The sequence below is a fragment of the Lactuca saligna genome, chromosome 3, assembly GCF_052625555.1.
Source record: "Lactuca saligna cultivar CGN05327 chromosome 3, ASM5262555v1, whole genome shotgun sequence".
Lineage (NCBI taxonomy): Eukaryota > Viridiplantae > Streptophyta > Magnoliopsida > Asterales > Asteraceae > Lactuca > Lactuca saligna.
Window position 1 is genome coordinate 33,275,782 of NC_136419.1, and position 23,200 is coordinate 33,298,981.

The following is a 23,200-nucleotide window of genomic DNA, read 5'->3' on the forward strand; positions in this document are numbered from 1 at the left end:
TTCTTCCATGTTCTGGAGAAGTCTAGGTTGCTCCAGTGTCTTCTAGAATGATCCATAACCTTCCAGGGTCTTCCATGTCGTTCTAGAGTATTCTAGACTCTTCCGGTATATTCCAGAGTCTTCCATAGTCTTCCATAATGTTCTAGAATCTTCTAGAGCATTCTAGAACAAGCTAAAGTCTTCTAAATAATATTTGTTTTATTGGGCTAGTGATGATCTTTAACACTCCCCCTCAACACTAGCCCTCATTCTTCGTACCATGTTAAGCTGACAGCGAAAACCTTCACATTTTCCAGTACTCAGCCCTTTGGTGAACAAGTCTGCTATTTGATTATCGGTCTTGATCTGCCGCATCTCAATTTCTTCCATCAAGACTTTCTCTCTGATAAAGTGATAATGCACTTCCACATGCTTTGTTCTAGCATGAAATACTGGATTTTCTGCCAGCCGAATTGCAGACTGGTTGTCACAGTGAAGTGGTACTGCATAGTCAACTTTTTGATGTAAGTCCTCCATTAGGAGTACCAACCATGTACTTTCTTGAGCTGCTACGGCCGCTGCTTTGTACTCCGCTTCCGTGGTTGACAATGATACTGTTGGTTGTCTTTTACTACACCATGATATTGGTCCCGACCCAAGCTTGAACCCATACCCAGTGGTTGATCTTCGGGTATCATGGTCTCCTTTGACATATCTCAAGATCCGTCGGGCAACATCCAAATGAGGTTTCTTCGAACTTTGCATGTATCGACTCATAACTCCAACTGCATAAGCAATGTCAGGCCGAGATAAAGTTAGGTAGATAAGACTACCTACTAGTTGTCGATACATCGTTCCATCGTCCAACTCTTTTCCTTCATGAGCACATATCTTGGCATTTGGCTCTATTGGTGTTGATATTGGCTTACACTCCAACATGCCAAACTTTTGAAGTATATCTCTTGTATACTTTTGTTGGCAGAGAAACAACCCTTCTTTTGTACGATCAACTTCTAACCCCAAGAAGTGTTTAAGCTCCCCCAACTCTTTCATTTGGAATCGTACCGATAGATTTTCTCTTGTTTGATGGATTTCTCTTTCGTCATCCCCGGTGATGATCAAGTCATCCACATAAACCAACACAATTGCCAACTTCCCTTCTTTTTCTTTGATGAATAGGCTTGAGTCTGCATGTGCAACTAAATAATCACTTCGGGTAAGAAATTCAGCAATCTTACCATACCAGGCTCTTGGTGCCTGCTTCAATCCGTAAAGAGCTTTTCTCAACTTGCACACATGATTGGGATTAACTTCATCCTCAAATCCCTTTGGTTGGTTCATGTAGATCTCCCGATCTAATTCTCCATGCAAGAAAGCATTCTTCACATCCATTTGCCATAATTTCCAGTCTTTACTAGCTGCAAGAGCTAACAACACCCGTACAGTAGTTATCTTCGCCACTGGACTAAATGTTTCATCATAGTCCAATCCATATTGTTGTGAGAACCCTCGAGCCACCAGACGAGCCTTGTATCTCTCAATTGATCCATCTGGGCGACGCTTTATTTTATAAACCCACTTGCAGGAAATGGGTTTTAAATCTCTTGGTCTTGGTACTAGTTCCCAAGTTTGATTCTGCTATAAGGCTGTAACTTCTTCTTCCATCGCCTTCTGCCAAGCTTTATTCTTAATTGCTTCTTCATATGTCTCCGGCTCTTTAACACCGTCTTCTAAAATGGCCGCATTAGCATACTTGGGATTAGGCTTTCGGATTCTTTCCGTCCTTCGAAGTTGTGGAGGCGGCGGCTCCCTTTCACTGGCATCACTTGTTTGAGTTACTTCTTGCTCAATGACATCAGTGTCGCTCGGATCTTCAGGTGTATCAACACTTGACCAAATATGTGCAGTTTGCTCCCCTATCTTTTGTTTTAAAACTTCTTCAATATTTTCCGAGTTTGGTAGTACTTTCTTCTCTGATGACCACCATGAAGATGCTTCATCGAACACTACATCTCTTGAAGTGTAGCATCTTCCGCTTGTTGGATCACAACACCTCCATCCTTTTCTTTGATTGTCATATCCAACAAATATACACCTGACTGCTTTCTTGTCAAACTTGCTACGTAAATGACTAGGTACAAATACGTAGCAGATGCAACCAAATACTCGGAAGTAGCTAACAGTAGGTTTCATGTTCCATAGTGTCTCAAATGGTGAGATGAAACCTAACCTTGGTTGGGGAAGTTTATTGATCACATGGGCAGCAGTTTGCATTGCTTCAGCCCAAAATCTTCCTGGGACATTCTTCGCGTGTAGCATGCTTCGACAAATTTCTGCAAGATGTCGATTCTTTCTCTCAGCTACACCATTTTGTTGAGGTGTGTTGGCACATGTGAATTGATGACGTATACCACATTCTTTTAGATAGCGATTGAATTCTTCTGAGGTGTATTCTCCTCCATTGTCTGAGCGTAGACACCGAATCTTCTTTCTCACTTCTCCTTCGACCGTTGTCTTGAATTCTAGAAACTTTGAGAATGTTTCAGATTTTTCTTTCATGAAGAAAACCCACACATATCTCGAATAATCATCAATGAACGTCACCATGTACCGCATCCCGCTAACTGATGTCTGCTTGACTGGACCGAACACATCCGAGTGAATTAACTCTAGTGGCTTCTTTGCTCTAAAATTTGACTCCTTGTATGGTAATTGATGAGCTTTACCATACTGACATCCAACACAAACAACATCTGTTTTAACTTCAAGTTGAGGTAAGCCATTGAGCATGGATTTCTCCATTATTACCTTCAACTTGTGATAACCAACATGTCCCAACCGTGCATGCCATAGATCTGCTGTCTCATTCTTACGAGTCTTATCTACATAGGCAGACTCTGCGGAGAGCACATAAACGGACTCCACTCTTCGTCCTTCCATTGTTGGCGTTTATGATATTTTAAGATCTCGATAGACCTTCACATCTTGTGGGCCAAACAAGACGTAGTTGCCTGACGATGTTAGTTGCGATACCGACAACAAGTTCTTCTTCATACCTGGCACGTGATACACATTATGTAGTGACACCATGTCAGATTTATTACCAGGCATGATCGTCGTTTTTCCAATCTGAGCAATTGGAAGTCGTGCATTGTTGGCTGTAAGTACCATGCGACTCCCTTTGTACTCCTTCACGTCTTGTAGTTTGTTCTGATCGCCAGTCATGTGATTGGAGCATCCTGAATCAATGATCCAGTCATTTTCATAGTTGATACGCTCTCCCATCATTGTCATGAGTGCCAACTCGTTTTCTTCAATGGCACATAATGCCTCAGCATCCCATTCATCCTCTATTTCCTTTTTGGAAGTTACTACATTGCTTTCCACAGACTTTTTCTTTGACCAACAATCCTTGGACATGTGGCCCCACTTTCCACAGTTGTTGCAGTTGCCTTCGAACCTCCTCCCCCGAGAACTCTTATTGTCGGTCTTTTGAGATCTCCATGGTTTTGAGGTTCCTTGCTGACTCTTCCCTTTGTCAGCATTTTTGTATCCTTCTTTAGAAGGTGGCTTGAAATTCCTCCGACTTTTACTTGTGTAGAGTGCTTCTTCTTCACTCTTCAGCGTGATGCCTCCCATTTGCTTAGCCATAGCTTCTTGGCTGGCCAACAAATTCTCAAACTCTACAAGTGATGGTTGAGCGGGCCATCCTTGTACAGCAGTAACAAAGCTTCTATATTCCGGCCTCAGTCCATGGATAATGATTCTCTTCATTCGAGCTTCTGCAATGACGGATTGTGGATCTAGTTCATTAATCTCCCGACATATCGACTTGACCTTGTGGAAATATTGAGCAATCGTCATGTCACGTTGTGAGATTGATAATAGATCGTTCTCCAAAAGTTGTAGTCTCGTATCATTCTTCTTTGAGAAAAGCGTCACAAACGTATCCCAAGCTTCTTTCGGGGTGTTCTCATCCCGAATATGCTCCAACATCTCTTCTTCAATTGTGGTCTTCAAGGCAAACATTGCTTTGCCTGCTTTGATTTTCCATTTGCGTAAAGCACCATTAACGTCTTCCTCTGGTGGCGTAGTTTCGCTTCCACCAACGACCTCCCATAGATCTTGTCCTTGTAAGTAGGACTTCATACATGTTTCCCACGTTTTGTAGTTGTTGTTGTTGAGTTTCTTGATTCCTCCGACGACTTGGAGATCACCCATCGTGTTGGCAGTACCTCGGTAATACCAAACAAGCTAGTTTCGACACTAAACTTGCAGAGTCACAAACTACTCACGATACAACGAGAATCACTCGTTCTCACTATCAAGAAACCTTGCTTTGATACCAGATTGTTGAACACGACTCTTTTATATGGGAAACAACAAGACTTTTATTAAGACACTTAAGGAGAACTTACACTTTGTGAGACTACTACACACTTTGCTTTCTTTGAGGCTTTCTTGGATGGTTTGGAGCAAATGAGCTCCATACCTATTTATAGGCCTCTTAGGATGGTTCTAGATACTAGCATACACTTACTACATACTAGATAACTCTAGAACTATCTAACATACTCTACATCCTTCCATATGTTTCTAGAACGTTCTTCCATGTTCTGGAGAAGTCTAGGTTGCTCCAGTGTCTTCTAGAATGATCCATAACCTTCCAGGGTCTTCCATGTCGTTCTAGAGTATTCTAGACTCTTCCGGTATATTCCAGAGTCTTCCATAGTCTTCCATAATGTTCTAGAATCTTCTAGAGCATTCTAGAACAAGCTAAAGTCTTCTAAATAATATTTGTTTTATTGGGCTAGTGATGATCTTTAACATTTTGGACTGACCATCAAATATTCTGTTGTAAAATTTATTTTGTGTCGTTTTGTAGGATACTTGAACAAGCTCACGCTTATCATCGTGATAATGACAGAAAGGAAAGATTTGAGCAAATCAATGTCCGATTAACTCAAATGAAATCATGGAAGGAAAAGGTATCATCTGCCATCTGGGCACCCTCCCGATTTCGTTCTTATTATTCCTTTTTCTAATTTTCCATTTGTGCACCTAGGTGGCAAGGCTTCGTATGCTTTTGACTGTTAAGGAATCCGCATTTGATGTGCCTAGAAATTTGGAAGCTCGTAGGCGTATCACTTTCTTTGCAAACTCCTTATATATGAAAATGCCAAATGCTCCAACTGTCCGTGACATGCTCTCATTTAGGTCAGCAATTTTCCAACCACTCTTATATTTCACTCATGGATGCCCTACATTATTATCCTTAAGATTATATTTTGTTGTTTATGTAAACTTCAGTGTTTTGACTCCGTACTACAAGGAAGATGTCCTCTATTCAGAAGAAGAGCTTCACAAGGAAAATGAAGATGGAATTTCAATTTTGTTTTACCTCCAGAAGATATATCCAGGTGACTATTGATATTAGTTTTGACTGTTGTCCTCTTTATATAGAATCAAAATACATTATTTTTTTTTCTTGGTTGTTAATGCAAAACCAGATGAATGGAAGAATTTTGAAGAGCGGATTGCAGGTAGCGAGGATAAAACAGAAGCCACACGTCAATGGGTTTCTTATAGGGGGCAGACTCTTTCCAGAACAGGTTTGTCTTGTTTGCATGCTAGTTTAATTAAAAGTTTATATTTTATATATTTAGAAGCTCATTCACAAAAATTTCTCAGTGAGAGGGATGATGTACTATAAGGAAGCTCTGGAACTTCAATGCTTCCTAGACTATTCAAAAGACGATGGTTAGTGTGATCCATTAAAAAAAATTTAAGTGTCGGTATATTTTTTAAATAATTTAAGTTTTTTCCATAGAGATTTTTACTGGATTCCGGACATTGAACATGACTCACCATCACATGTATCTCAAAGAACGTGCAAGTGCAATGGCTGATTTAAAGTTCACCTATGTCGTCTCATGCCAAATTTATGGTGCTCAAAAGAAATCCAGTGAGGAGAGAGATCAAAGGTGTTATACTAACATCTTGAATCTCATGCTGACGTAAGTGTATTTATCATTTATGTGATCATGATCATATATTAATCAAAAATTTAAAAGTATATTTTTTAATTAATTATATTTTGAACGGTTAGATATCCTTCTTTACGTGTCGCTTATATAGACGAGAGAGAGGCTACCATCAATGGTAGATCTGAGATGGTTTACTACTCTGTTCTAGTCAAGGGCGGGGATTCGTTAGATGAGGTAACTATACATTTTTGTATTGAATGGAGACTTTTTTTTTTTTTTTTTTTTTTTTTTTTTTTTTTTTTTTTGAACCGGCAAATCTAATCTACTCCTAAGCGAACAACACCTATTCCACCTATGTTCACGACGGGACTTGAACCCCCGACCTCAAAGAGGGAGGGCACCACCTGATACTACTGAGCTACAAGCCCTTTGGTACGTACACAATATATAGATAGAGGGCAACCCTAATTCAGGAAAAGTCGGCCTGTGTGCTCAACAGGCCTACCTAGAGAAATATCACATATATACATTCTAATACTTCTCTTCAAGTTGGAGCATAGTTGTTAATAATGTTCAATTTGTTTCAAATATTAGAAAATTTTCTCCTAATTATTGATTTAATGTTGAAGACATTAGGAAGCTCGAACATGAGACATAGTGAACATGAGATGTAGTGATAGTTCTATTGTCAACCTTTTTGCGAGTGAAGTGACAATCAACTTCAACGTGGTTGGTCATCTTATGAAAAACAATACTGGTTGCAATGTGAATGGTTGTTTGATTTTCAAACCATAAGTTCATTGGCTTGGATATAGGGAAATCAATTTCGACAAGTAGATTTCCTAATCGTATCTTCAGCCGTAGCCTTGGTTTCACATTTTGCCCTCTTGCAAGATGCAACATTTTGTTTTTTACTCTTCCAAGAAACTAGATTTTTCACTTCAAAAACACAGTATCATGTAGTGGTGACTGCTAGTTTGTAGGGTCACTATCATAGTTGACATATGTAAACCCTTACATACCATGATGACATGAGTCTGGTACAAATACCTAAATTCAACGAATGGTTAAAATATTTCATAATTAGGCAACAACATCCCAATGTGAGCTTCTTGGAGATAACAAAAATTGCCTAACTATACCAGCCTGGAACACAATTTTCGGTTGTGTAATTGTCAAATAGTTCAACTTTCCCATAATTCTTCTACATTTTTCTTGATTCTTAGGGGGGATTTTATCATTTGTTGTTAGCTTCATATTCATAATCACGTGAACTTCACACACATTGATTTAATCAAACGAGATTTAACATATCTCGACAATACTTTTGTTAAAATAAAAGGAATCCTTTATGAGTACTAAAGACTTTGATTCCCAGAAAGTATTTAAAAGGAACCTGATCTTTTGTTTGAAAGACAAGATGTAAGGAAATATTTTAATTTCTTTATTCTAGCCTCATTATTGCTAGTAATCACATCAACATATACAACAAGAGGCATCTAGAAGAAGACAAAGTAACTAATATCGAGTGTTCATATTAGCTTCTCTATGAGCCAAACTCTATTATCACCATGTTAAATCATCCAAAGCAAACACACGGGGGCTGCTTTATACCATACATAGATTTTTGTAATTTTCAGACTTTACCATACTCCACTTGCTCCCATTGAGCAACAAAATAGAGTGGTTACTCCATGTAAACATCCTCATGTAGATCACCATGCAAAAATGCATTTTGACATCTAGCTGGCAAATGGTCTAGTCATACATGGCAGAGAAAGACATAGATAGATGGATGGAGGATAATTTAGCCACCAAAAAACTGTGTATGACTAATCTACTTCATAGGTTTGAGCATAGCCTTCATTCCTTTCACAACATGCCGTGCCTTTAGTTGAGCCATTGAACCTTTTGGATTAACTTTCACAGTAAATACTCGCTTACAACAAATCACCTATTTATCTAAAGGTAAGTATGTCAACACCCATGTACCGTTATGATCAAGAGCATTCATTTCTTCAATCATGACATCTCGTCATCCAGGATGGGTCAAAACTTCATTAACTCTTTTAGGGATACAAATAGAGTTGAATGTTGTGACATCCCCATTTTCACGGTCAGAAAAGACCGATTTTGTTTATGCTTTATAAAAATCAGAGTACCTCTTTTAATAAAAATGTTGCGGAATTTGTTCCCAGTAAAACATGATAAATACGTTATCAAAGCATTTTCGAAGAAAAGTATTTTTATTCATTTTAAAACATTTGGGATGTCATCGTCAATACAGAAACATAAGCATAAACAGAACTTACATTCATTATCACTAGTGATCTACATCTCTTTTATATCTCTTAGTGTAATGTGACTTCATATCAACACCTGTAATATGAATAAACTGAGTGGGTCAGGTTGGGAAACCTGGTGAGTACATAGGGATTTCAATCCCACAATGTTAAACATATATATATATATATATATATATATATATATATATATATATATATATATATATATATATATATATATATATATATATATATAAATTCACACAATATACGATTTCCCCATATATATAATCAACTCTTACCCCACCCCGTCAGTCCTCACAACGAGACTATCCATACTCACGGATCTTAAATTTTACCTCTTACTCCGGATCTAGTCCATGCTCTCGAGTCCTTGATTATACCTATTCCATACTCTCGGATGAGGGACAATTGGTCCGTGTCTAAATCCATACTCCCGGTTTAATGACAGATGACTATGTCATGTCCATACTCCCGGATTAAGGACAACTGACTATGTCTTAATCCATAATCCCGAATTAAGGACAACTGACTATGTCTTAATACATACTCCCGGATTAACGATAGTTAACTGAGTCCAATCCATACTCTCGGACTAGGGACAAATGACTATGTCTAATCCATGCTTCTGGATCAATGACATGTTTAAGGGTTCTATTCCCTGTATATATCTTACTCGTACTCATAAGGAGATACTACCCAATGACCCTCATAACAAATTTTAGGTTTACTCATTAGCCTAAATCATTATAAATAATCGGGTATGTTCTTTAACATGTAATTCAGAAAACATCAAATAATTTGCACATAAACATATATTTAATATGTTCAATCAATACTTGTATTAAAATCATGTTCATGAAAGGGACTATGCACTCACTTGATTAGGTGGTGACTCGGCACTCGGACAGCACTTCGTTACTCTTAAAATAATTTTCCTCGACAAAACCTAGTATCAATATCACTAGGGTTTAGTCTAACGTTAACCGCGACTAATTAATAGTGTAACTATTATTACTATTATATAAGCATTAAACAATACTTATATAGCCCATAATAATAGCCCAAGTATTTATTATAAGTTCCTAATAACGTTACTATAATTAAATAAAAGCTATATTAAAAATAGCGTAGGTGTAGCTCACTTACAGCGGGTTTTTCACAAAACCGGGCTCCGTTGGAGCAGCTTTCCCGAGCCGAAAGGCTCTTCTTCTCGAAGCCGCCAGGCACTCCGGGGCTTCCGCCTCGTGCTAGGGAGGTTCCCTAGGCTGTTCGGGGGGTTTTGGGGCTAGAGAGAAGTTCTAGAGAGAGAGGGAAGTGAGGGGAGGTGTGAGGAATGAATGGAGGCCTCACCACTTATTTATAGGGGCTGGAGGAAGGTTAACGTAGTGAATTTTTGATATTCATGTCGTGAGCCAGGTTGGCTACAGCCAGGCGCAGCCTGGTGCTGACACGTGGCATCGCACACAGGGTGGAAATCAGCCGATTTAAAAAAATTCATAACTTTCGAATACGATATCTATTTTTGACGTTCTTTATATCCACACATAGGTAAAAACAAGATCTACAACTTTCATTTAGACTTTGTTGGCTAATTCTCGGCCGATCTTAAATTTAACAGTACAAGGAGATTAGACTGTTAAATGATCACGAAGAATTCGTAACTCCCTCATACAGACTCCGTTTTCGTCTGTCTTTTTACCGTTGAGTTCCTATTAATGAGATCTTCAACTCTCATTTAGGTCGCGTAAGCCAAAAACCACTCGAATTAAAATTCGAGTTTCGGATCGTGCACTACTATGCAAAATCTTAGAAAATTCATAACTTCCTCATACGCAGTCAGATTTGAGTGTTCTTTTTATGGATGTCCTCGGCATAACATATTCTACAACTTTTGTTTAGATCACTAAGGCTAAAAAGTCCTCTATCTTAAATTCACTATTTACATCTCCCGGTGTCGTACCGGTTTTGCCGAAAAACTTCGACGGACCATAACTTCTTCGTTATAACTTGGATTTCGGCGTTCTTTATATGTGCGGAACCCTTGAGACATATTATACAACTTGGTTAAGATTATTTATTCTAAATAATCTTTTGTCGAAAAGTAGTTTTCGACCCCTATTATCTCTAAGTTAACTAGCCCGGATCTGCGAGCGTTACAAATGTAGAAACCAAATATCAAAAATTTACAAGTATCTTATCATAGGAAGTAAAAAATGCAATAAGGTAAGTACAAAAATGCTTACATTTTTAAATGGAAATGAGAACATCAAGGTTGGGGACATGTGTATTTACATGTGATAGAGCACCACAGGCATGAGGTTCATTGCTAGGTTGATCTGTCGAGAAAGATGGCAGCGGATCAAAATTTAATGTAGAAAGTTTTCACATATGGTAGATATGAGGAATTGGTTTCCTAACAAAATCTTGAGGTTGAGTGGAATCGGATGGGTGGATGCCAGATGTGGAGGTGGATTAGGAACTAGTATAATATATACCAACAAGTCGCTAGTGTCTTTTTTTTGGAATGGCTAATACACCCTTTTCCTATTCCTATATTACACATTTGTCCACCACAAGACTTGAACTATAAAGTCGTGACTTTTCACCTCATTTTTTTATTTAAAAGAACATTTAAAACATAATACGTTAACATAAGTCTTATTTTTTGTTTATTTCAAAAACATCACCAAAGTTACATTGTCATAAAAAACAACACTAAAAAATCGTTTAAGTTTGCACAAACCAACTGTAAATGAAATCTCAACAATCGACTACCATAAGATATACCAAGAACATAACTACCCAAAAAGCCTCATCCTCACCAAGTCAATAAATCACAATATGTGAACATATGCAAGGCGAAAACAACAAGAAAAGAACAGTGTTAGCAACTACTAAGTGAGTACATCAAAAGTACAATGTTAAAAAAACATGAATATCCCAAAACGGGTTATTTAATTATCACATAACATGTAATCAGTTTTTATAAATTGTACCGCATCACATACTTCATATTTTTATCACTATAATAAGTTGATATTAGTCATCGTTCTAATCTTCATTAATAATTACTCTTCATTAATCATCATGATTATTCATCACTTTTCATCACTATCATATTTTTAAAAATTAATCTTCATTATTATCGCTTTACTTCCTTGTTATGAGTCTTTATGTTTATCATTAACCCAAAAGGAAATATCCCATTCACTACTAACGTGACTAAATCGACCTAATGTGCTAATTACTCTCACTAGTAATGTTGTCCTTAGTGTGGTTCTTTGCTACTACGACGATGCATATACAAGTACATGAGTTTTAGATTGAGAGTGGTACTTGTTATCTGTCCCCGGTGTGCTGCATTCACTACTTCGACAATGCATATACAAGTACATGAGCTGTTGTTCGAGAGTGGTACTTGTTGTTATCTTTCTGTCATTAGATACTTCTTACTCAAACATGATGTTTGTACTTGGCATCCATCAATCGCCAACACCAATCCTGTCCGAGCATCAATGGACCATGTACCAAATGACTGCCTCAAAAAACCACTCAACTCTTAGACTTGGCTTAAGCGCTTATCCTATCGGTATTCTTTCAACCTATTATGCCATCAGAAAATCCGAGTAGGATGAACACCTAAGTCAAGGCTGCTACGCTCACCCCTCTAAGTATGTTTCCCCATATTAGTTTTATTATTAAATACATAGAAAAGGGCCTTTTACATTTCATCGTATTCTCATCATAATATAATCATGCATACCACATCATCACTTTAATAGGCAAGTTATATAACTAGCATGCATTGTGATAATCATAGACAACATAATTTCCAAAAAAACATAGTATGCATACATCACATATCATAATCAAATTATACCCCTCTTTCTAGCATGATCATATTCACACAATTCACACACAAACATAATATCAAATATCTAGCAAGCAATACACCTTAGACATTCCTTCTACAGTAAAGAACAAGACATTTCGAACATATACATCATTCACAATTAGGCACATAATTCCGATAACATCCTAGTATCAATTCACACATTCTAGGATATGAGATTTCCCCAACAAAGTACTAGAATTACAAGATAAGATGATTCACCTCTAGTCCAATTTATGGGAAGAAATGAAGAGAGGAAGACACTATTCAGGAAGAAATTAAGCACCCTAAAAGAGTATATAAAAGCCTTTAAAAACGATCCCTAAAAATAGAAAGTGGCCAACACAACGCAGTTTCCGTGCCTCGAGTAGTGTGATACCATGGCATGGTTTGGTTGACAAGTCGCAAAGCGGAAAAACACAAACTCCTTCACCCCACCGTAGACACTTGTGTGTCACCCATGGGAATACTGACCCTTACAAGAATGTTTTCCGACGATCTACCTTCTCATGTCTGATCAAAAACCCTTTAGGGAGGATTTCAACTATGCCATGCTATGATTAAGTGTCCATAATGGTTAGAACACTTTGAGGATCAACACAACACTTTATACCATGGATTTCTCACAATCCGTGGATATCTATTGATTGCGACTTAAAGGAATAGTAAAGAGCTCAAGGAAAGTACACATAGCTTCTGGAAAATTCTTAAGAACATTAGGGATTGGATAGAGAGGACACAGTCTAATGAACGCCACCAAACTCCACTAAAATCGGCAACAATCTTCACTTCAATGACTTCTACTCCAATGATGGAAAGCACTCAAGAACACTCTCTCACTCTAGGGTTTGGATAGGTTATATACTCTATAAGTTACAAACTAAGCCCTCAATGTATGAGAAAATGACCCCATGGTCCATATACATCATCAATGATCGTTTTCTTAGACTTCGGCCCTCGTAACTTAACTTCAACTAAGATAAAAGGTTAGCTTAAGAAAATACTTAACATAAACTAACCTCAATGACAAAATGGGAAAATTCAGGTTGTTACATGTACCCTCAGCCCCTTAAGGGAGGGACGCCTTTAAAAACCTAATGTCGCTAGTCTAAGAGCCCTTTGGTCATCACTGTCCCTATGATTTCATGATTCGAACACATGAAAGAAGGGTAGATTTTCATGAAATTTAACATACCAAGATAAAATATATCTATTAATTGTAGAAGAAAAACATTTATATCCTTTTTGAAGCTAGGAGTAACCAAGAAAGACATGCTTTAAGGACTTTGGATCCAACTTAGTTACGTGTGATCGGGTTTCACAAACAAAACAAGAATTACCAAAGATCTTTGGATAAACGAGGAGCAATGATTTTGTAGGGAATAAGGTTGAGAGTCAAACTCCAACATCCATATCAACTAAGATTATACGACTGATGAGAATGCTGGAATGTAAATTGCATCGGCAAAAAGGTTTTAAGGATAGCCATTTGGAGTATAAGAGTTCTCGATAGCTCAAGTAAATGACAACTCTTAGGTTCTATAGAGTTGGAGCATCAACGCATCATGATGTATATGGAATGCTATTTTGGTGCATATAAGACTAAACGGTTTGAGAGGAATATTCTTTTGATTATCAATATATAGGGTTCTGTCAGACACTTAGTTCAACTTTTCATAAGGTGAACTCAAGTAGTCAAGAATAATTATGAACAAGATTAACAAAGTACTTCAACCTAATTTTAGATGTAACATGATACAAACCCCAAACATCGGAATGGACTAAGTCAAAAGGGAATATATGCAACCCTTTTATTTAATTTATGAATTAAATGAATACGTTGATGTTTACAACACTGATATGACTCACACTATAAAGATTATAAATAAGAAAAATCAAGACATAACTTCTTTAGATTATGTATTGAAGGATGTACTAATCTGGCTTCAATTAGAGACAATGAATTGTAAGAAGTCAATAGGTATGGTGTTTGAATTTCAAATATGTATCTAGGTCATCATATTCCCATCCTTTGCTAATAATCTTCTTCGTCGATAAATCTAAGAACATAAATCAGGAAAGAATGAGAAAATACACTTTACAGCACAATAATTTTGCTGATGGATAACATGTTAAACAAAAAGTTAGTTAGGCTCAAGACCGAATATAATGAAACCAATGGGATAAGTTTAATGGTTCCAAAACCAAGGACAAGTAGGGTAGACTCATCGGCCATCATCAATTGTGACATAGGATGAAGACATCGGTTTATTGAAATTGGAAAATAATCCTATGATTACTTGTCATGTGATTCGAATTCCAAAGCACCTAAATCTGTTCCCATTTAGAGATAGAGGATAATAAGTATTTACTAGATTTACATGTCATGGTAAATACAACAGTTGGATTCTCTGTTCCCATGAGTCGAGCATACTTATCACCAAGTTAATTGTTAATGTTCTCCAAAAGTAGAGGAAACATGTGATGAATGGATCCTTCTGATTTCTAGCCAATAGCTTCTTGCATGTGTGTTTAGTATAACCGAGATCAATGCAATAGTAACACTCGACATCATCATAAGTTTGCAAGTTAGTGGTACAGTTACTATGACCTCTTTTGAAGCTCCCTGTGGCCCCTACGAGACCCTCCTTAAAAACTACCATGAAATCCTCTTTTACTAACTAAGGCAATACAATGATCAGAGGTTTGAGAGGATGATGGTTCTTATTCTGAAAAAAAAAATGTTTCTTAATGGGAAGGAAATGCATATTCTTTCAAAAACTTAGATCTGACCACCTCTGGTTTTAGTACGAACATAAAACTTATAATGGAAATATGTTCCCTCCTAAGTTTTCATGACTCTCTCAAATGGAGGACTGTATGTGAGATGGGAGGTTATTCTCATGGTTTTGAGATAGAGTTGAATAGTTTCATTCCATTCAAGTAAGTTGGAGTAGTTTAAATTGTTATCAATGAGTCTAACAGCTACCACCTTAACAATAATACGTGGGCCACTACTACTAATAGACATTTGTCATCTCCTCCCGATGTTTTAAGAGGACAACCTGAACTCAAAATCACATAAAAATGAGAAAAGGAATAGAACCAGATTGGAACCTAAAAAATCTCGGATGGTGAAATATGAACCAACGGGATTGGCAGAATTCCAAATGTCGGCACCACACCAAAAATCAAAACTAAAACAGTGCTCACACGCTCTCACGTGCTGATGCATGGTCAGACATTTAAAATGAGATGATACACGTGTGGCTCATACTATGTCAGAATGGTGACATGTTTTCAGGACTTCCTAATGGGGGGATTCTGAAGACCACGATGATATGGCATTGATCCAAAACGCGCACTTGAAATGGCCGTTCGTGATAACAGAATTTGATAGGTTTGTACTTATAGATTACTCCTATTCACAACCAAAACCAACCCAACTATCCATTAAAATCCTCTCTTCCACCTATTAACCCTAACTTTTCACACCATGGGCAAATCAACTCAAACCATTTTTTATTATATAAATAAACTTTAAGATTATTTTTTATTCTATTAATATTTATTAAAAAAATAAAAATAATTTATTTAGTTAAAATTAATAAATTATTTATTTTAAAAACAAAACTAAATAAAAGTATTTTACATTTATGAAACAAATTAACTTAATAATATAGATAAACCAAGTTAAAATCAAAACATGAAATACAAGATTACTGATATAGAAGGTGCAAAAACAACATAATCGTCCATTAATGCCAAAAAATTTCCATATATGCTCAATCAAATCGTTTTAAGCGTGTTATGATATTCTTTATTATGAAGTTGTGCCATTTTGTTCATATAACTAAATAGGTCTGCAATTCGTTGAGTGAAATATTCTAAATTTTTTTCATCAACTTCAATAGAGGTTCTTTGTTGTCGGTTTTTCGGTCTGTCATCTAGAAATTCAAATGGATCATAATAGTGAAGGTATGTACCACGATAACATTATGATTGATAATACACACAATCATAATTTCCCCCATCATATCCTTGTCCATAAAAAATGGATGTCAAAGAAATTTAAAACGATATTTTAGAACTCCAAATTCTCGTTCAACATCGTTTTTAGTGGCCTTTTGATGTTCAACAAACAACTTGTGTTTCTGAAGTTGGGGGGAGTTATTGACTTGACAAAAGCAACCCATGAAGGATATATACCATCAGTGGGATAATATGCCATATTAGTTTCCCGTATATTCATGCCACAACTCCTATGGGTGTTCGGCCTACTAAGACATCATCAAAATGGAATAATATGCGACATTAGTTTCACATATATTCATGATGTAACTCGTATGGGTGTTTGGCTTGCTAAGACATCATCAAAAATAGGACATCGGTTGAGGACGTTAATGTCATTGAACACACCTGGAGTTCGAAAGAATGCATTCCATATCCATAAGTCATACAATGCAATGGCTTCCAAAATGATTGTTGGTTTACTGTTTCTACATGCATATTTTCTAGCCTAAGAAGTGGGGAAATTTTTCCATATCCGGTTCATAGAATCAGTGCTTACTATCATACCTAGAAATCCACGTTACTCCATATATGAAGTAGTCTTGCCAAATCAGCTTCACTGAGGCTTCTAAGATACTCTATACTGAAACATGAAATGATACCTTCTAAAAACTTTATTACAACATCCCTTGTCACAGTTTCACTCATTCTCAAATACTCATCGTGTGCATTTGTTGATGTCTCCTATGCCAAAACCTGTATAGGTATGATATTTCTGCAATAAGAAAAGACCTTGTCTACCAGTGGCATTACGTCTTTGTTGAAAATATAGGTCATTAGTTGTAACAATTTTCACTATATGGATAAATAGTGATATTTGTATACGAAATCTACACTGAAAGGTATCTTGATAATATGTTGGGTTTTTAAAAAAGTAGTCCTCCGTTAAATGTGCCCCATCTTGCTCATGTTCTTAATCACAATACCCCCTTCTTGATATGGGAGGATGATCTTCTATTAGTAATTCAATGATGAGTTCATCAAGTTTTCGATTATGTATAACGACCTGTGCTTCCCATTTTGAATATTTATTCGAACTAGATGAGTTTTCATTATAAGACATTTTTCAGAGAGACAAAAAAATGAAGAGTTAGTGTTGGATATTAAAGTATGATGGTCCTATATTCTATTAATACTAAAAAAATGATTTAATTTTTTTTATATAATTATGAATAACGATGATGTTAAATTGCTTTGTCTAAATAATATCCAAGCATCCAATACAAGGTTGACACCTGAAAATGAAGATAATATTCGATTTGGTAGATGATATGATGAAATTGAATGCACTATGTTTAATAAATATGATACTGAAGACTTAATGTGTGAAAAAGATTTATGAACAACAACATTACTTAATAAAATATATTACAAATACGTGAGATACAAAAGTAAAATATCTTACAAATACATGCCACATAAAACCCCATAATAAAATGTCTTACGAGTGCATAGATAAACTGAAAATAAAACACATAGTGAATGGTAATTAGTTTTCATAAGACTTTGATATCAGAAATGTTTCATGTTTTCTTCTTTAAGCGATAAATGATACTTTTGTAGCAGTGTTCAGATGCATAAGTTGCATCTTCATTAGCTCCCTTTCATTTATTTTTTGCTCCCTTTCATCCTTTTTTTTCCCCTTTCTTTATCCAATTTGATTCTTTTTTCATGACTTCAAGTTCATTTTCTCTAGTAAGACACAGTTTCATTAGAAGCCTTACCTTTTCCCTGTTTTAGCTGCATCACAGCATGTTGGATGTTTAATTGTTAAAACATCGCTAGTTGGCGTTTTTGGGTTGGTATGGACACAATACTTCCCTTCTTTAGTAGTTCTTGATCTTTTTGTGCTACTACCACTTTTTTCATTACCCGCTTCACATTCAGGACGATAACGTGTTGTGTCACGATGTAACTATAATGCCCGTTTCTTGTGTTTACACATAACTTCATTAAAAAAATAATGTCATTGAAGGTGTTCCTACTTGCCTCATAAATTTTATGGGCTTCATTCTCAACATCTTTCTCTTTCTGACTCATTCCATTTGTTCGGCGATTTGCTTCCTTATAAAAACCAACCCACTTTTGTGCATTTTCACTAAGTTGCTTATAATGACCACTCATTTGATCTCCTTTCCTGCTATTAAGCTTTTATGGATATTCAGCCTGGCATCATACAGTTCCTTTATTTGTTCCCCCAATGATGCTTTTTTTTTTGGGTTTTTCCACACATCTTATCTTTACCAGTAAAACACCATGCTAACATTAAAGCGACATCTTCAGCATCATTCCATTTATAGCCCCGTGGTTGTTTTTCAGTATTTTGTAATGTTTGAAGATTATTTGTAACATGGTCTTGGGTGGGATTTGAAAAAAAACAAAGAGTTTTGAGGATTAGAACAATTTTAAGAGTCTCCAAGATTTATGTAAAAATTTGGAAACGAACCATCCATATTTAGAAAATACAAATCAAAAGAGATTAAAAATACAAAATGGAGATTCGATATGAAAATATGATGATATCATACTTTATTTATAGATAAAAACAAGGTTTTTAATATTAGTATTTTTTAAAATTTTCTAAAATGGATAATTTTTTATTTTATTGGATATATAATTTTATCTTATAAAAGTCTCAGGTTTCATTTTCATTAAGACAAGTAGCTTAAAATATATAAAAAAAATGACCAACATGACCGTTGATACACCCACTCCGTTAGTGGGTTTTGCTTCAATGTCTCATTTTTTTTAAATATTATTTTGGTGACCGATTGATTTTTTTGTCACCAATGGGCATAGTCTAACCTAATTATGGTACAATGTAATAGAAACTCAATAATACTTATGTGTATCGTCTTGATCTAAAACTAGGGAAAGGTAATATATATACCAAGGGAAACCCTAATACAGGGAAAGATAATCTCTATGCTCAATGAGAATTATCACACATAAACATTCTAACATGAATAAAATAACTAATTGATGATGGATTAAAGTTTACCTTTTTTTATTTTTGTTGTTAATTGTTATCATGGCATATTCGTATGATAGGAAATATACCGTATCAAGCTTCCAGGTAATCCTTCAAAAATCGGTGAAGGAAAACCTGAAAACCAAAATCATGCGATTATTTTTACTCGTGGAGAAGCGTTGCAAACAATCGACATGAATCAGGTAATTTAGTCCTTTACAAAAGTTTCTTTTTATTATCTTTTAGAAGCATTGTCATATATCTTAAATTATATATACAGGACAATTACTTTGAGGAAGCATTCAAAATGAGAAATGTATTGGAGGAATTTCATAAGGATCATCATGGCCAACGTAGACCAACAATATTGGGGTTGAGAGAACATATCTTCACAGGAAGGTCTGTATAGTTTCATATTTACTTATTATTAAGCTTGTGATGTTAAACCTTCCAAAAGCCACATTCCCTACTTGCATCTCATATATATGGGAGAAGTGAATATACCCAAAATGTATATAAACTTAGGTATCCAAACCTAACATAATACATCGTTTTTGTATCATATATATATGCATCATAAGCTCTTAAAGTTCAACCCCTAACTTGATTTACTTTCAAGATTTTCAAAATTTCACTATTATGTTACTCTTACATCAAATCTTTCTGCAGACCTACTAGGCTATATACTATAGTTGAAAATGAAAATTGCTTAAGAGGAAGATAATGGTAGAATTTATAAAAATCTTGGAAGTAAATCAAGTTAGTATTTGAATTTTATGAACTTTGGACGATTACAATGCATATATGATACAAAACGAAGTAATATAATGAGCTTAAGTGTCTAAGCTTATATACCTTTAAGGCTATATATGTTGGAAGAATTAGAGTTTATGTTAGAGATCTGGATACCTCTTGGATCGTGTGAACAGTTTTTGAACTGATATTTCTACCCTATGTATAGGTTGCAAAAATTCAGCCTAGGATAATCCAATATGACATGTACGAATCTAGGCACAAAATTCGTAAGCCAAATTTCCGAAAGGATTCTATGTTCGTCTGAAGAAAAGTGAGCTAATAGTTGTGTCCCTCTACTAAAAAAGAAGAGACGTTTATATAATAAACAAGATTTAGAGTTTGCCTCTAAGGGTTGTCTGTCATGGGTTGCTTTGGAAGCAAGTCAAGGAAATGCGGAATTTAATGAGGAAATCAATGGTTTCCATAACTGACGAATTTCATTAGTTTTACCATAATCAACCTCAAGATAATCACCCTATCCAGGGTCTCTACCACTTGGACCCCATTAGGGGCGCTGCCCCTTTAGAAACCTTGGACCCAAGGGCGTTGCCCCCAGACCCTTGACTTGTCGTTGGACATACTTCTAAGTCGATCTTATACATGCGTGCACTTCACACATACCCATACATATATTAGAGTACAAATTTTGAAGCCCCTTAGCTCACATAAAAGTTCCAATTACATAAAATGACCAACAATATATATATATATATATATATATATATATATATATATATATATATATATTACATTTTGGCTTATAAATAGAAGTTGTATCAGGTCATTGTAACCCACAATTGAAGCAAGCAGTTTCTACCTTGTAATGCCTTTTCTAGTAAAAAGGCTTTTGATAACACCTAATTTTTTGTCCCATGTTACCATCTATTTTCCTTTGTATTTCCAGCCACTATAACCAATCATTCTCTATGGTTTTTAGCACTAAACTACAACACACACATTGATCATATAAGCCCCAACAAAGCCTTTCCAACTTGTGTTGGCCAAAACTTTTAACGGATGGAAGGTTACCTTAATTCTTTTATTCTTTGAATTATTTTGCAGTGTATCATCACTAGCTTGGTTCACGTCCAACCAGGAGACAAGTTTTGTGACAATTGGCCAAAGGGTTTTAGCTGACCCTCTGAGGTACGATAATGAAAAATGGTTAAATGAAATATCAACTTTGCTCTATGAATTCATTAATAGTTAGAATATATATGCTTCACAGGGTGCGATTCCATTACGGTCACCCAGATATATTTGACAGGCTCTTTCACATCACAAGGGGTGGCATAAGTAAAGCTTCAAGAACCATCAACTTGAGCGGCGATATATTTGCAGGTAACTTTCTCATCATCCCAAAGATATTATGTTGTAGAACTGTTTCCACACAACAAAGACTTAAAATAGTGCAAAACCAGTTCTAATATCTTTAAAGTTATCTTCTTGAACTGCCCTATGAATTTAATCTAATTACATTTTTACAGGTTATAGTTCCACTCTGCGTGGAGGTTATGTCACACATTATGAATATATCCAAGTAGGCAAGGGTCGTGATGTTGGTATGAATCAGATATCCCTTTTTGAATGCAAAGTTGCAAATGGAAATGGTGAACAAACGCTTAGCCGTGATGTTTACCGACTTGGTCGCCGCTTTGATTTTTACCGAATGTTATCATTCTACTACACCACAGTTGGTTTCTACTTTAGCAGCATGGTATAACAAAATAAAAACTACTTCTATTTACTTATAACTTTTACAATATTATTACTTGCATTAAATAACTTCTTTTGATCCAGGTTACTGTGTTCATTGTTTATGCATTTTTATATGGACGTATATATATGGTTATGAGTGGGTTGGAAGGGAGAATAGTAGAAGATGAAAGTCTTAATAGCAACAAAGGCCTAGAAGAAGCTTTAGTCATCCAAACTGTCTTTCAACTCGGTTTACTTCTCATGCTTCCTATGGTTATGGAAATAAGTATAGAAAGAGGATTTCGCACCGCATTACGTGACTTTATCGTAATGCAACTCCAACTAGCCTCTGTGTTTTTCACTTTCCAGCTTGGAACGAAAGCACATTACTTTGGAAGAACAATTCTACATGGAGGTTCAAAATATCGTGCCACGGGTCGTGGTTTTATTGTCTTCCATGCAAAATTTGCAGATAATTACAGGCTATATTCGCGTAGTCACTTTGTGAAAGGGCTAGAATTGGCTATTCTGCTTATTATCTATCAGGCGTATGGGAACTCATACCGAAGTTCAAATCTATACTTATTCATTACGTTCTCGATATGGTTCCTGGTTGTTTCATGGTTGTTCGCTCCTTTTGTGTTCAATCCTTTGGGAATTGACTGGCAGAAAACAGTGGAGGATTGGACGGATTGGAAAAGGTGGGTAGGAAATCGTGGTGGGATTGGAATTGCACAAGATAAAAGTTGGGAATCATGGTGGGATGCAGAACAGCAACATCTTAGGTACACAAACAAAAGGGGCAGAATTCTTGAAATTATACTTGCGTGTCGGTTCTTCATTTATCAGTATGGACTTGTGTATCGTCTTAATATTGCAGGTGGCAGCAAAAGTATACTGGTTTGTTTTCCTCCTTCCTAGTTTATTTGTCTTGTATAGGGTGCAATCTATTCTCATTAATTATTTTATTTTGTCAGGTTTATGCGCTTTCATGGTTGGTCTTGATATCTGCTCTTCTAGAATTTAAGGTAAAAAACTAAGTTGATCATCTATGATTATGTGGTAGACCTAGAAAGGCAAGGAAAATCTTGAAAGCCTAATTGTATGGTGTATACTCTTTTTGTCAGTTGGTCTCAATGGCCAAACAGTTTGGCACATATTTACAGCTCATGTTCAGGATCTTAAAGGCATTTCTCTTCGTTGTCTTCCTTTCGATCATGACGGTCTTATTTGTTGTATGTGGCCTGACCATCAGTGACATATTTGTTGCCTTCCTTGCCTTTGTGCCAACTGGTTGGGCATTCATCTTGGTAAGTAACCCTTTGGATTAGTGTAGACTTGAGTGGTGTTTTTTTAAGTTAATGGGCTTAATGAGTTAAACACTTAATTGAGATAACTATACATGGATGTTAATCTCACTTCAACTAGAAGAAATGACTTAATGGGTTAAGACATAAAAATTGGCTTAATGGTTTAACACTTAATCTCACTTCTTAAG

At 36.0% G+C, this 23,200-nt stretch overlaps 1 protein-coding gene across 2 annotated transcripts in view; it reads left to right on the plus strand.

The window, feature by feature from the left end:
- The window catches only part of LOC145035083 (callose synthase 7-like), a 42,667-nt gene that overhangs the window by 16,925 nt on the left and 2,542 nt on the right, over positions 1 to 23,200 (plus strand). For both annotated transcript variants that reach the window (XM_078983672.1, XM_078983671.1), the window contains exons 26-40: positions 4,865 to 4,967; positions 5,045 to 5,196; positions 5,290 to 5,399; positions 5,490 to 5,591; positions 5,671 to 5,739; positions 5,810 to 5,996; positions 6,089 to 6,200; positions 19,290 to 19,412; positions 19,490 to 19,608; positions 21,067 to 21,150; positions 21,233 to 21,345; positions 21,492 to 21,721; positions 21,805 to 22,602; positions 22,680 to 22,730; positions 22,830 to 23,012. In XM_078983672.1, the coding sequence (XP_078839798.1) occupies positions 4,865 to 4,967; positions 5,045 to 5,196; positions 5,290 to 5,399; positions 5,490 to 5,591; positions 5,671 to 5,739; positions 5,810 to 5,996; positions 6,089 to 6,200; positions 19,290 to 19,412; positions 19,490 to 19,608; positions 21,067 to 21,150; positions 21,233 to 21,345; positions 21,492 to 21,721; positions 21,805 to 22,602; positions 22,680 to 22,730; positions 22,830 to 23,012 (2,536 nt within the window). The remainder of the gene's footprint in view (positions 1 to 4,864; positions 4,968 to 5,044; positions 5,197 to 5,289; positions 5,400 to 5,489; positions 5,592 to 5,670; positions 5,740 to 5,809; positions 5,997 to 6,088; positions 6,201 to 19,289; positions 19,413 to 19,489; positions 19,609 to 21,066; positions 21,151 to 21,232; positions 21,346 to 21,491; positions 21,722 to 21,804; positions 22,603 to 22,679; positions 22,731 to 22,829; positions 23,013 to 23,200) is intronic.